This window comes from Zingiber officinale, chromosome 10A (assembly GCF_018446385.1).
Source record: "Zingiber officinale cultivar Zhangliang chromosome 10A, Zo_v1.1, whole genome shotgun sequence".
NCBI classification, from domain to species: Eukaryota; Viridiplantae; Streptophyta; class Magnoliopsida; order Zingiberales; family Zingiberaceae; genus Zingiber; species Zingiber officinale.
Window position 1 is genome coordinate 23,031,650 of NC_056004.1, and position 15,486 is coordinate 23,047,135.

The following is a 15,486-nucleotide window of genomic DNA, read 5'->3' on the forward strand; positions in this document are numbered from 1 at the left end:
TATTTTATTAAACAATATTGAAATATGTTTTCAGGTACAAATAGTCATGAGTGTTCTTTTAAGATACTCTAATTTAGTGAAAGCAAATCAGAAAGTAAATTGAAGGCCCAAACATGTTATCTTAGACTTCAATAACGTTTCTTGATTACCTTGTTTTAATACTTATATTTGTTTACAGTTGCCTTAATCTGTGGGCGAAGTCCATTTCACTACATCAATCGTCTCTCTGGAAAATGACACAAAGCCGTGTGTACAAGAAGATATGAGGCTCCACTTGTTGTTGATCAGGTTTGGTATGCTTGACTATAGATTGCTTCGAGAGGATAAAGCAGAGATTGGGGTGACTTTTGGACTCGAGTGATTTCTGAACTTTCAATTACCAAATAAAACAAACAAAAAAAAACATTTTTTTGTCAGATCTGATTTAACATTTAGTCGAAGGCAATTTAGGCTTGTACTGGTACTGCTTTATTTCAGGAGTTGGGAATTGAAGCCTAGTTATAAAAACTGGACTGCAATCGAATTGAAAAGTTGTCACTGGTTTACTTGAATAAATTGATTAAATTGTATATATATCAAACTAGAAATTACTCGACTTTAATTAATTGGTCTGATTGCATAAAAAGAACTCCCTCACGTTCTTCCTCTCCACATGCCATTAATTACTTGGTCTGATTGCAGAAAATACCTCACGTTTTACCTTGAAAGATTTAGTATATTCAAAGACACTTCAGGAGTGCTTTAAATTAAAGAATATATGGAGACGGAAATGGAAAAACATGTCTGTGCCTTGTCCCTTCCTGCACCGAATGATGAAGTGAATGAGAAAATTGAATAGCTGATAGTACACTTCACCTATCTCATCCTGTTTACATTTTTTTTTCCTACCCCCGTCTCTATTTATTTAGAAATAGATTGATATAGTCGATTACTCGTATAATAATAGATTGACGATGCAATATTGACCTCCACAAATCAAATACATTAATTTAGAAATTGATTGGTACAACGAATATCCATCGATTATTCGGTAACTGATTTAATTAATTTAATTGGATTTTGATTAATTCATCTGCTTAATTTTAACCGAATGTGGCCGAAGAGAGAACGTAACAGAAAAGTTATGCGTTGATGGCAGAAAAGTTGCGTTGACGGATGAATGGAATAAAAATAAATTAAAAAAAAAAGAAGGAAAGAAAGTGACCGCCACTACAAGCTTTTTGTAATAGTGAGACAACCCTTTTAATATGGGATAATATTTTTAAATGGGACTATTTTTTATTTCTATGTTCCGATTAAAATATCTCCCACTGTGAAACCGCTTGATTAAAAAAAAAGATATGGTTGTCCATTTAAATTTTCTACAACATGAATTTAATATTGGAAAAACGACCGCAGCCGGTATTCACCACCAAACATCATTGAATAATAGTTTCTTTCACACATGAGATACATAAAAAAATAACAAAACTGAAAAAAAAATTGACAAAAAGACAAATAGAGAAAATAAAAGATTGTTGAGCGTCAGAGCAAATAACGATAAATTGGAGGAATCAAAATATAGAATAACCGTAAAAACGGAGCTCGCTCCTCACGTTCCATAGAGTGAAGTCAATAATTTTGTCCAAGTCTGCGAGAGTAATGAATAGTAATAGAAGTCCGATCCCAACAACCGAAGGCCAAGTCAAGTCCGAGAATGTCACCGGCACGTGTGTGTTTCTTAATTCGGTTGTTCACTGGTTTTCGGTGTTCGGGACCTTTCTCTTCTCTGTACGTTTTCTTTTTGACGTGTTCACTTCTATCCCACTTTCATCGCCTGGCCTGCCAACGAAGACTAGCCGCCTCTCCCTCTTTCCACACCTGTCGTCTTCGTCTCCTTCCCTGCTCCGCCTGCGATTCGTCTCGTGGACGTCTTCTCCGTCGGTATCTCTCGCTCTTTACATCTCCTTGGGTTAATTATTGCTCGGCCGCTTCCGATCCTGACCTGAATCCTGATCGAATCCCTTGGATGCGATTTTCCATGGAGTAGCAGGATTCCGCCGTCAAAAGAATTCAACTTCGGAGGGTTTTGAGTGCTGAAGGACGAGGTATGTTATTCCTCAGTAGCGATCTCTGTGTCGTTTTGTTCTCTTAGCTTGTTGATCGGGTGAAAGGGGATTTTCGTCGTTACTTTAAGATTTCTGTTGGGTTGCTCTATGCTCTATTTTGTGATTGCTAGATGAGTCTTTATGTGCCCCCGATATCTGCAGGATCAAGTTTTGCCTGGTTTTAGTCGTTTCTTTTTTATGCTACTTTTGTCTAGGGTAATCATGCTCGTGAAACTTGTCGATGTTTTAAGCAGAATATATAATAAAAATTATTGGCAGATATATATATATTTTTTAAGAATTAACACAGCGTGGAAAGGGAATAGCTAATAACTATGGAATTAAATAGCAACTTGAGATCGATGGATGATTTTTTGAAGGAGATTGAATATGTTTGGTTTGCATGAAACGTTTCTGTCTGTGTACAAGTAATTAAGAACCAGTTAATTGAGAACTATCTTTAATCTTTTGTGATCCCTGGAGTTGCTCTAGTGGATATAATACGACATTCATGATCTTCTTTAACTCCCAACCTTCTGTGGACTGAAGCTGAATTGTGATACCACAAAGAAACGTAGCGGTCACATTCCAATGTTTTTGATAGCGGCATAAATCAACCCTTTGCTCCCCAGATAGCCTGGTAGTTGGAGATGTGACAAGTATTGGCTAAATTCCAATGCTTCTGATGGTGGCATACTTGATCTTTCTTCCTCTGATAGCCTGATAATTGAAGATATGGCAACATTTGTGACCAGTGTTGAATGTGCAGTGTGATTGAAGTAGGAACAAATTCCTCGAGTATACAAATGAATTGGAGCTTTTAAACCACATGTGAAAAAAATTCGAAAGCTATCTATCATTCCTTCATGAGAGAAATCCTCCACTTGGTGAGAGAGTGTGAGCAACTTCTCATGCAAAGACGATCCAAATCATCTATGTTTTTGGGAGTATGCTCTTTTTCATATTTCTTTAGCCTTAAGGAATCTCATTCTACTTGTGGATACTTTGCCCTTTTCATCTCACATAATAAATTTGGACGGTTTCTGAACTCTTTATTTTTTAATTTGATTACCTCATTTTCAAGGAGAGTATCACTTTGTAAAAAATATTGGGAATTTCTTACGACTTCACCTGTGGTTGTACCAGGATTTTGTAATACAGCATCTTTAATTTCCTCGTCATGCCTTTCCACTTCCAATGAATGATGTGATCTTTTAGCAAAATCTTCAATCAAATCAAGCTATTCTACTTTGTACTAGGAGGCTTGATGCGATGCTTATGTTGTCTTGTCAATTTTACTGAGGAATCAAACTTCTATATTTGAGCTGTTTAATGAACAAATTACACTGACAAAAGAGCTGTTTAATGAACATCTTGTTTTCATGTCAGACTGGTACTAGATCTTGGATGGGGAAAGATGTGCCTCAAATTGTGAAGGATCCACAAAAGTATGCTGAATTTAAGGTGAACTTGCATTTTTTTTGTTCTGATATTGGAGCATTCAACTTCATCAACTATTAAACCATGAACTTATTCTCTCAATGTTCAGAAATAAGTTTATGACTTTATCAACTCCTTGTGCTGTGGAAATTTAGAGATTCGATTCTTAACTTCTTGGAAATATTCTTAACATAACTTGAAATGTGATATTTGTATTGGGTGTGTTGGCATTCTAGCATGTTACCATGTTGAGTTAGTTGTTGAAGACCATTATAAATTAGAGTTGGTTATCTGGTTAAGTAGACATTTCAATTCTTTATAGAAAAGGTTTCAGGGAGACATAATTATTGCCCTGCTTGTTTTGGTTCATTTATAGACGATAGCAGCCTACATCCTACTGCACGGTAGATTTTTTTTTAAAAAATCTAGAATTGTTGAATGCCGACCACTGTAATTTTTTGTTTATATTTCAGGCCAACAATTCAATCTGTTCAGAGCTCACAAAGATCTTAGACAAAATCCATTTGCTTCTTCCTGCAATAGAATCTACTCGACCAGGATATAACTCTGGGATACAAGTGTTGTGCTCTTTAAACAATCAAATTGAGAAAGCCAAGCTACTTCTTCAGTATTGTGCTGAGTCCAGCAAACTCTATTTGGTATATTTTTACTCTCTTAAAAATTTAATGCTGAAGTCAACATTAACTTCCCAAATTGATAATTGTGCTAGAACTCGTGGTATTTATTACTTTGAGAGATGTTCCCTTTGGACTATGAAATAATTGAATTGTTCTCCTGCTACCAGCTCTGTATAAGATCCTACCCTTTCTACCTATGTATACGACCTTGGCCCTCATTTCTCTCACAAATTAAAAAAATTCGTGATACTAAACAGCACATGCATCAGATTTTGGTGGGCCGTTGTGCATCTTTTTTTTTTTTTTTTTTTTTTTTTTTCCAATAAAAATGGTTTTTGTATGCTATGATGAATGACCATTAATAAAATTAGCTATTTACCTTAGTCTATCAGTTTAAGAATACTCAGAATCATATTATCCGAGACAATTTAAGAATATTTCAACCACTAATATGGACTTCAACCTTATGCAGTTAGTTAGGGAATGGGTCATAACTTAAGTACTTGTGCTATGTAGTACAATGTTAAATTACCAAAATACAAAATCACATTTATGCACAAGATTCGAATAAGGTACCTATGAGGGGGAAAAAAAAGAACAAAGGATTCCTTGAGACAAACATGTCTCGACTATTTAAAGTTGGCGACATTAATCTTATTCCTCCATTTAGCTTTATGCAAGAACAAGGATTCCTTATTTCCAAGAAAGCTTTGCACGAAAAAAAAAAATGTGGAACTACTACATTAGCGACCCCCAGGTCGGCCACTACTATTGGGAGGGAGGTAAAACGCGAAAGCCCAAGTATCAAGTGTCTAGGTGGGGATCTACAAAGGTAGTGAAACCCTCTGCTGAGTTTTAACCAACCACCCCTCCCCACTACAGCCTTATCCCAAGCACTCACCATTGAACCATGCCCCCGAGGCAAGAAAGCTTTGCCCGGAGCTTATATGTATGTTTGTTACATTTTTGGCTAAAAGAGCTAGATTATGAGTATGTTAGTTTTTCTAAACAAAGCTAAATGTTTACTCTTTTAAGTTCAATAAAATAAATTTATTATTCATATTTATTTACTCCTAATTTTTCACCTATATCATCTTTTTCTTTTTAACTATATTCTAAACTATTTGATATTTTTTCCTTACCTTTAAACATTTACAAAATTTTCAGGCAATAACAGGGGAAGCAACTTTATCTAGATGTGAAAGGATAAGGAGCTCACTAATTCATAGTTTATCTCAAATGCAAGGCATGGTTCCTCCACCATTAGAATCTAAGGTTAGTCAGGTGCAATGGTATTCATAGTTTGACATTTTTGCATAATTAATTAGAAATTGGACGTTCTCATGATGAGATGTTTGCTAGCCATTTCGAGTTGTATATCCACATCCCCATTATGCAATTCACATTCGTATAATGTTAGCTTATTACTTTTGTCTCATTTGATTACATCCAATTAATTCAAATCCATAGGTATACTGAAAGCTTATAGTATACGAGTCTCATGCAACTATATTTCAACCTATCTAGTTGTCCTTTTTGGTATTCTTATAGCCATAATATGCATCAATTTAGCAAATTTTTGAGATAAATAGTTTCAAATGATCTGATAATCCTATCTGACCTACAGATTGCTGAAGTCGTTGACTATCTTAGAGTTGCTAAGTTTATCATGGACTCTCAGGAAGAAGAGGCTGGCAGAGCTTTGCTAGATCTGTTGCGCCAGACAAACTTCAGTGAGGATTTAGAGATCAAGACTTTTGAGATTGCGGCATCAAGATTGAATATGACATCTCCCAAGGCCATTTTAATAGAGAGAAGATCCTTGAGAAAGATGTTAGATAATTTGAGTAAGTCTGATTCTAAAAAAGAGAAGATTGTGAATTATTTTCTCTACCTTCTGAATAAGTATGGGAAGAATGTTGGCCGGGATAATAGTAAAATTTCAAAAACATGCACAGACTCGGTTGGAAACTTTAGTAGTTCAGTAAACAATGGTGATCCTAGTGATCCAGCTGATGATTCAATTGTTGGATGTCAAGCTACGCTACCAACTGAAAAATTCTCAAGCACATACTCTGTTAAACATGTTAGTAGTTCAGAACACAATGGTGAGCCTACTGATACAGGTGATGCTGCAAATATTCGATGTCAAGCTGCAGTACCACCTGAGGAATTCTTTTGTCCTATTTCATTAAGACTAATGTATGATCCTGTAGTTATAGCTTCTGGACAAACCTACGAAAGGATGTACATAGAGAAGTGGTTTCATGATGGGCATAATACATGTCCAAAGACTCAAAGGAAGCTGGAGAATTTTTCAATGGTACCAAATTCTTGTCTGCAGGAACTAATTACCAACTGGCTGAAGAAAAATAGCATTAACGTTGTAGGGCCATGCTCTGGCTACAGTCCTGCAGATTATCATTCCTGGGAAGCAGCAATTAATTATTCAATATCAAGCCTGAATGATGTTTCTGCTGCACTTTTAGATGGGAATACTGGGCGCTATTTTCTTCAGAATGATTACAGTGATGTTTCATTAGTCTCATCGTCTAGCGTCAGCAACTGCTCAAATTCATCCCATGTTAATATCACTGAGAAGTTGAAGATCAATCACACTTGCTTGTTCCCATGGAGTGATGATTATCAACAATATCATTCATTTTCCAACTTTAATCATCAGATGTTCCTGAGGTTCTTCTGTAAACTCATGGAACTCCCAACAGATGTCCAAGGAAAAGCAGTGGAGAATATGAAAGCCCTTTTGGAAACCGATGAGGAGATTTCACATGCTATGCTTGAGAATGGTTTTGTGGAAGCATTAATTAGCATGATGAAGACTGAACTTGAAGCAGGCAATGCACATGGAATCAAAAGTGGAACTCAATTGTTTCTTGCTTTCCTGAGTGCCAATAGGTGGTATTCCTTTACCCTTATGTTGTATATCTTTTCCTCCGTGAAGATATACATCTTGCTACTTCATGATCTCTATCTTAATTCTATCTGCAATGTCATTTCGTTTCAGTTAACACTGTATAGTGATGCAGAGTTTCACTTCAATGCTTGTGCAGGGTTGACCTCTCATCCTTGACTGAAGATGTATCATGGTGGTTGATTTCTTTCCTGAATTCTGAGCTAAATGCAGAAGCTTTAATGCTACTAGAGAAACTGATTCAGTGTCCCAGTTATAGATCCAAGATGGTGGCATCTGGCTTAGTGACTTCCATTATCAATCTTTTAGACCCTGAACATGCCGAGTCTCATGAACTGTCTTTGAAAATCCTTCTTGAATTATCAGATGAGAAGGACATAAAATCCCACATTCTAACCTCTGAATGCTTATCAAAATTGGCTACTTTTTTGATGGATGGAAAACTTGTATGTCTGTGCTTAAAGCTTCTTGAGAACATAAGTAATGACAAAGAGGGTGCCCAATTGGTAGCAAAATCAAATGTCTGTCTTGCTTCTATTGCAGAAGTTCTCAGTACCGGCATCAAGGACGAACAAGAATATGCAGTTGCCATCCTCTATTCTATTTGTTCTTGTAGTTTTGAGAATTCTCTACTAGTCATGGACGAGGGTGTGGTTCCTGCTTTAGTTGAGATCTCTGTTAATGGAAATTCCAATAGCAAGGAGATATCAATGAGGCTGCTCCATCATCTGCGAAATATCAGGCAAGATGATCGTTTCTATCTCAGTCCTGAATCTAAATCTGAACCAGCAGAAACCCTTTCTGTCCGTTCTTCAAGCAGACAGTTGTTTTCCAAACCAGATGGGTTTTTAAGAAGAAAACTAAGATTCTTCTCAAAACAAAGACCATTGACTCCTTGTTAACCATTTGCAAGGATGTATATGGTTCCTGTACATATTCCTTAGGTCTGATCTAGTTGACAGATATGCATTGATTAAATTATGAAGCGTGTAAAGGTGATGTTTTTTTTTTCTGGAATACATATTTGGGATGTACTCGTCCACATGTATTCTTGAACTTCTCTTTACATGAATGTATAAGGTTTTTGGTAAACATACATGAATTTATGCTGTTGCATGGTGCCATGTTTACCTAGTTGATGTGCCATGGGTTCTTCAATGGCAGGATGGAATTCGCCATTTGAAGATCCTGATTAGCTTATTCCAGTGTTGAATATATTCGTGTAGTGATCTGGTGTTCACCCATATTGCCCTGATTTTTTTACTTAATTTGTCATCCACGTCAACAATTTACTCTTAGAGGAACAAATCACTCACCAGAGAATAGATTGATACATATTGGAGATCAAAGAACATGCCTGAGGAAGAATACCCGTGACATACAAATTGTACTCGTTATCAAATGTTTGCTTATGGAAACTACTGCTTTGGCTGCAAAGAATGTGTAGCTCAGGCAGAAACGGAGGAAAAGAATCAGCAATGGTGAAAATTTTCAACACTGCATCGGTCCATCATTTACATGAATAGAGGAAGTAAAAAGAGAGCGAGAGAGTATTTCGCATTTCATTGGAAAGAAAGAAAGAATAATCTCTACGAAACAAGAATAAAGGAAAAGTGAATGAGTGAAAAAAAAAGGACTTCGGTCCCTTTATTTTCATCTGAGAACTAAATTGGATTTTAATGCAACTGCTGTCTGCAAGCTTGTATCGGGTGGAAACAATTGAGCAATAATCGGGAGAGAAAAAAGGTGCAAAGTTGTTTTTGTAAAATCAACAGGATGGATTCACCAACAATAATTCAGCAAAAAAAATAAGCATCTCCTCTGTCTGCCGCACAGTAAATTGTAAGATGGAATATTTAAGCTACAGTTCGTAAAATTTTTGCTATTTAGAAACAATTATAAATAAGTGTTCTATCAAAGAAAAGAAAACCAATCCAAAGAAGGAAAACAAGAAATACTTACAGGTTTACATCTGGCAGAATTAGGACTCGTGAAGAACTTCTCTAGGAATGATAAGAACTAAGCTTTCCCTGAAAGAAGAATTATTGTCCTTTTGGCCCAATCCACTGACATGTACATCCTTAGCAACTTCATTTTTAGTAGAAGATATTATCAAAGAACTACGCTTTCTGAGCAATGCAGCAGGAAAAACCTGCAACCCATATCTGCAACTTTACACTATCAAATATCAGTGGCCCAGTTTTCTAATTGTTTCTCAATACATTAATACAAAATACTAAATAGATATGTTGGTTTGACAAGCTCAGAGTTCGTAAGAGCACGCTCAACTGTGTAACTACTGTATGTAAATACTGAATTGGTCACTCCTATCTATTCAGGATACATGCTAAAGCTGTTTGGCACATTAAAACTGCTTAACGATGTCCGGATACATGTTGGTCTGGTTTTGATGATCGATTGAAGCTTGTTTGAGTTGCTACAAGGCATTTTTCTTTGATTTCTAGCAATTGTGTATAGCAGTTTTGTCTGGACGAGAGATGAGTGGATGAATCGGGATATGAGCATGTGGTTATTTGGATTTCCTATGGCATTCCATCGAGCAAAAACAAGAGAGAAAAAAAATTAAAAAGGCGAATTTTTGCCACAAAAATAAATGAGGTGACTAACCGAATAGATAAAGAAATCCACACAGCAGGAGAGCGAAGAGAGTGGATGCTATTCTCGCTCGCTCTTCTCCAGCAGTCCAGAAGAAATAGAAGGAAACAACCAAAACGGTCCTCAATCTACCTCGTATTTGACGCATTCCGGAGCACCAAAAATCCAGCTTCGATTCCCGGCAGGAAGAATAGTGGAAAACAACAAGCTATTCTAGATTTCTCGGCGGAACTGCAACCAAGCCTCAGCCGCCGTCACCCACTCTACCACCTTGGCTTCCTCCGCCTTTAATTGCCAATGCCTTTGCCTCTCTCCGCAAACCCGTCTGCGTCGCCCACTTCCGCACCCGTGACCTCAATGGGACGCTCCACGGCTGCGACCGCACACTCGAGTGGGGTGCCAGATTGAGTGACCAAGTTTTGGAGGAGGGAGAAGAAGAGGAGCATTTCCATTGGGGTGCGGGCAAATCCGATCTCCAGCGCCGAGGTAACCTGAGAGTCTGCGACTGGGAAGGAGAAAAAGAGGGCTAAAATACAGGGAGGAAGGAGAGAGAAAGAGGGAAATAGGTTTTGGCTTTTATATGTAAATGGAAATGAATTTCAAGGATGTAATTATTGAAGTTTAAGCGTACGCTGGGCAATTGGAGCAAGAGTGATGTGGTAAGGTTTTCTGTGCAATTCACCTCATCTGTCGTAGGTTCGTTTAGGATGGTGTGATTTTTTTCTTCGTGATGATCTTAGGTCGGGTGCGACGAAAGCACTGAGAGCGAACGATTTCATCTTTTTTACCACAAAAGTGAGATGGTAAACACTAATTCAAGGGGGCATTTACTAATATGTTTTCCTTTCCTTCCAACTACATAGAGAATTAACATCATATTAATCGTATTCAATAAAAATAAATTAAATATCAATAAAAAAAAGTGAGTAAATTAAAAACAATCTTTTATATATATATATATATATATATATATATATATATAATTTGATGGGGAAATCCAGTGCAGAGGTGGGTTAAAAAATTTCTCTATTCCACTTTCATTTAGGTCATATATCAAATTTTTTATCAGATTCGAAAAAAATTATCATCTCTAATTTATCCTAATGTATCAATCTTTTGCATAAAAGAGATCAAGTACGTAATGAGAACAATGATCCTAAGAAATATTAAAGACATCATCCATATAGGTATCGACTGAGTCAAATCTGTGAGGCATATAGTGGGCAACTTATCTCAATTTAACGACAATGATATGCTATTTTTCAAGTAAAGTAATGATCTTGATTTCATTAAAATTGATTATACTCATGGAAAAAAAATATTGAACTAGATAACATTTAATCTGGAGTAATTAGTTTGATCTCATAGAAATTTTCAGCAGTCAGTAAATTGGAGTTAGTTCGATTCTACCAGTGCGGGTAGTGCTCGCATCGTACACAATTTCTTTTTTATAAAAAAAAAATTATTTGTAAATTTCAAGTTATAACAATAAAATTTTGCCTATTAAATTTAGGAGTTGAATTGTAATATTAACCATAAAAAAATTTCAAATTGAAAAAATATTTCAGATCCGCATGAAGTGTGAATCGTAAGAGAAATGATACCTCAAGGACCTTACACCACACACTCTACTCGGTACACATTCGGAAAAAAAAAATTGATTAGAAAGTTTTTGTTTATTTAAGACTATAATCTAATCCTTAAATTCTAAAGGCAAAATCTTATTAGTATAATCAAAAATTTTAAAAATAAAAATAGAAAAAGAAATTGCACGATGCAAGTATTGCTGCACCAATAGGATCAAACAAAATCGTAAATTAGGAAACATTTGTTTATGCCCAATTTAAGACATTGCCATCCGACGTGCTAACATTAATAGATGCATGCTTCGTTGATTTAACTCCTTCGTGTTGATTCTGAGATGGATTGACGGGGGCGCTGAGGACAAACGGTTTTTTTTTTTTTTTTTTTTTTTGCCACCATTAATAGATGTATGCTACTCCAGCTCCCCATTTAGACCTTCCACTTAGCTCTTATTTACTCATTAAGTGCATTCTCAATTTTCTATCTACAGCATTTTAAAAGACATAATTTTATTTTATTTTTTCCGATTTTGCAATTGTCAATTAGACAACATTAATCCATTTAATTATATACCTTATTTATAATACATAATTACCTCTTCTCTTTTCAATGTCAAAAACTCTAGTCATTATCATCTCGTTCTCTCATCAATTCTCCTACATTTCTCATCTCTCGTATTTAATATTTATTTCTCACTCTTTTCTTCTTCTTTGATAAAAAAACGAATTATAAATTTTTTAATCCATACAAACACAAAGTAGAAATATCAATTTTTTTACGTTTTGTATAATGATAAATATTTGCTTGTGCAAATTAGGAACTCTAGAATTTTATTAATCATAGTATTTAATTTAGAATGATTCATCATAAAATTTGATACTTATTGATTGTTATTTGGTATATTAGAAACATTGATAATTTCTAGGGATCTAGGGATAAAGGAGAATTACAAGACGAGATGTTTTGTGTAAAGTATAAATCATGAATGTGCCCAAACATCGTTAGGAAAACCCTAAAAATGACAATTTTGTCATGTAAAAATAGGGTTAGTGCTTGATTCATCCAAAGAAAGAATAAAAATAATGCAAATGGAGAGATATAGTTTTAATAACATGCCAATTTTATGACATTAAATTTAACCCTCTATATTGGTTTCTGCATGATACTCGTAGCTCTATTATTGATATTAGATATGGTTAGGACCTTTAGTGGCCGGTTAAAGGGGATGAATAGTCTCTGCATAAAAACAAATAAAAGTATCTTCCTCGGCTTATAACTTAAACAAACACTTGCATAAGAATAAATAAAAGATAAACTAAAAAGACGAGGCTCACAAATTTACTTAGTTACAACCGAGAAAGTTAATAATCCAAGGCAGTTGAATCACATTAAGAATCTCCTTCAGACGGAAAAGCCTCTTACAACAATGAACGCACAGAAAAAGAAAGCTAAATAAAACAGAAAGCGTCTACAAATGTTATTGCACTATTTCTTGTTATTTTGAAGTTTTGGGAGCAAGACTGCTTATATAGTCTTGCTCGGGCGCTCGGAGTGGGATAGAACTCTATCCTTAACGCGTCGATCAAAGTCCACGTTGATCTTGATCAAATTTGGATTTCGGGTGCCCGGAGTGCTCCGTGTGCCCGGAATGGTTCCGAGCGCCTGAAGGGGAAAGTCAACATTATGTTGACTTAGGCCAGCTTCGGCTCCGCTTGCTTCGATCTAGGTCTTTCGCTCCGGCTCCACTTGTTTGGTTGATTTCGGCCATCCAGAATAGGGCTCACCCGAACCCAACTTCCGGCCTTCTCGAGTAAGCTTCTACTCCTGGCTTCTCGTCCCTCGGAAATGCCACGCGCCTCCTTCTCGTCCGCCCGCGTACTCTTCCGCAACTCCTCGTCCCTCAGACGCACTGAGCCCGTCGGCTCACTCCCGTGTCGTACTTCTCGCTAGCTGCGTTTTTTGCCTGACGCTCTATGCTCCTAAGTTCCTATGCACTTAGACACAAGGTTAAACACAACAAGACCTAACTTAACTTATTTGATCACATCAAAATAATCTTGGGGTACCAACAATCTCCTCCTTTTTGATGTGAACAACCCAAGTTAAGTTAGAGGACGAATCCTCTGGTCCGCAAATTGCGGACCAGAGGATGGTCCATTTTCTTAGACCCTTGATTTAGATGGGCCCTACCTTTTTAAAGGTGGGGGTCATCCAAATCAAGAGTCCTCATGCAATGGACCATCTCCCGATCCGCAATTTGTGGACCAGAGGATCCCTACTGGTTAAGTTAGGGCTAATATAAAATAAAAGCAATAAATTTACACTTAAAGTGCAAAATTTTTAAAAAGGTTAAACTACCTCCCCCTAGACTTAATCTTCCCTCCTCCCCCTTTGATCATATAAAAAATGAGGTACCAAAGAAAATCTAAGGGTAACTTTTTCAAAAAATAGTAAAGTTTTTTAGTTAAAAAAATATTTTGAAAAACCTATCAAGTTTTTAAAAAGTTTGAAAAATAATTTTGATAACACTAAAAAAAAATTACAATAATTTTAGAAAAACTTTTCTAAGTAAAAAAAATATTTTTGATATCACCAAAAAAAATATCAATAATTTTCTAAGTTTGGAAAAACTAATTTTGTAGAAATAATTTTGGTAAAGTAAAAAAAAATTTAAGTTTTTTTTTTAAAAAAATCTAAGTTAAAAAAAATTGATTAACTATTTAAAGCATTAATTACAATTAAATATTTTATCAGTAAGTCAATTAAATATTTTATTTCATTAACTGGCTTCTAGGCTGTGGTGAGCACTAGACATTCTTATAGTTATTGGAGCAACAACAACTTTCTAGATAAAGTCTCTTAAAAAAATTCAAACGTTTAATTTTCTCGCTGAAAGCGCTAAGTCTAATTAAAGTTCAAGTTAGACAATACTTTGGAACCCAATATAGGTTCCAGCCAACTGTATTAATTAAGAATTTTTTAGGAACATATTTCTTTAAAATTTTTCTAATTTGTCTCTTGTGAAATCTAAGATGCCAGCTTAGTCTACTATAATTTTGAGTTCTAACATTCAAGCATGCATGATTTTTCATGTTTTTTTATTCATTTTATAAATTGTCATTTTCCAATTTAATTTTATCAAATTCTTCTAATAGACAAGATTTTGTTAGAATTAATTTTAACTCTTTAATTTCTTTTTCTGACTTGCAACAATTCTTTGATAAATATTTTGTAAACTTAAATGACTTATCAGGAGGAAAAGATCGTACTTGACTTATCTTGTTGATCTCGTTATCCGTAGCTCTCCCTGAAGTGCTATTTTTTTCTGATGTCGCTCCCCCTTCATCGATGCTCATTTCGGACGAGCTTGCTTCGTTTTCGTCGTCTTGATAGCTTGCCATCAACGCAAGTTCGGAGAAAGCCTCAATCTTTGATTCGGATGACGTTTCGTCCCACGCCGCTTTCAAGTTTTTGTGCTTGTTCATTTAGACAGACTTCTTGTTTTTGCTTTTGTCTTTGTTCTTTAATTTAGGACAGTTGTCTTTAACATGTCATTCTTCATTGTAGTGGTAGCATATGATTTTTCTTCTATTTCTACCCAGCAAATGGTTAGTTTTTCTAGATTTAAATAACTTTTTAAATTGATTTACCATCATCGTCGTTTCCTCGTCGTCGAAAAAAGATTCTAACTCTTGTTAATTCATCTTCACCTTGAGGGCAATATTGTGCTTCGACCCCTTCTTTAAATCTACACATCTTGATTCATGGACTTCAAATGTTGAAAATAACTCTTTTAAGGTAACAGATTCTAAGTCCTTAGAGATATAGTAGACATCTACTAATGATGCCCATTTCATATTTTTAGGGAAAGCATTTAGACTGTACCCTAGCGAATCTCGGTTGCTTACCTTTTCTCTTAGATTCAAAAGTCCAGTGATGAACTCCTTAATCCTCAAGTGAAGGTGTGCAATGGATTCGTCTTCTTCAAATCGAAGGTTGGTGAGCTGGTTGCGAAGTAAGTCTCATCTCGCGAGCTTGACTTCGGACGTCCCTTTGTGTAGCTCAAAAAACTTCTCCCAAAGCTCCTTTGTTGAGTTGTAGGCGCCGATCCAGTTGACTTCTTGTGTCGATAGGACTCTTAGCAGATGAAACTCTGTTTTGCCGTTTGCCACGTAGTCAGCCTGCTCCT

At 35.8% G+C, this 15,486-nt stretch overlaps 1 protein-coding gene and 1 long non-coding RNA gene across 3 annotated transcripts; one reads left to right on the forward strand and one right to left on the reverse strand.

Moving 5' to 3' along the window:
• Positions 1-1,838: 1,838 nt before the first annotated feature.
• Positions 1,839-8,209, forward strand: LOC122026439 (U-box domain-containing protein 5-like). Of its 2 annotated transcripts, none has more exons than XM_042585183.1 (7): positions 1,839-1,923; positions 2,033-2,087; positions 3,477-3,551; positions 4,001-4,186; positions 5,333-5,440; positions 5,793-7,081; positions 7,237-8,209. In XM_042585183.1, exons 3-7 carry the CDS (start codon positions 3,495-3,497, stop codon positions 7,997-7,999), a joined length of 2,403 nt encoding a protein of 800 aa, XP_042441117.1. In that variant the 5' UTR covers positions 1,839-1,923; positions 2,033-2,087; positions 3,477-3,494; the 3' UTR covers positions 8,000-8,209. The 2 variants fall into 2 exon arrangements, with proteins under 2 accessions (XP_042441117.1, XP_042441116.1); XM_042585182.1 differs by having other exon boundaries at positions 1,842-1,923; positions 2,030-2,087.
• On the reverse strand, positions 2,081-10,256 carry LOC122026441. Its single transcript, XR_006124149.1, has 3 exons — positions 9,726-10,256; positions 9,060-9,262; positions 2,081-2,243 (listed from the first exon to the last, which is right to left on the reverse strand). It is a non-coding gene; the product is annotated as an uncharacterized LOC122026441 (long non-coding RNA).
• Positions 10,257-15,486: the final 5,230 nt, after the last annotated feature.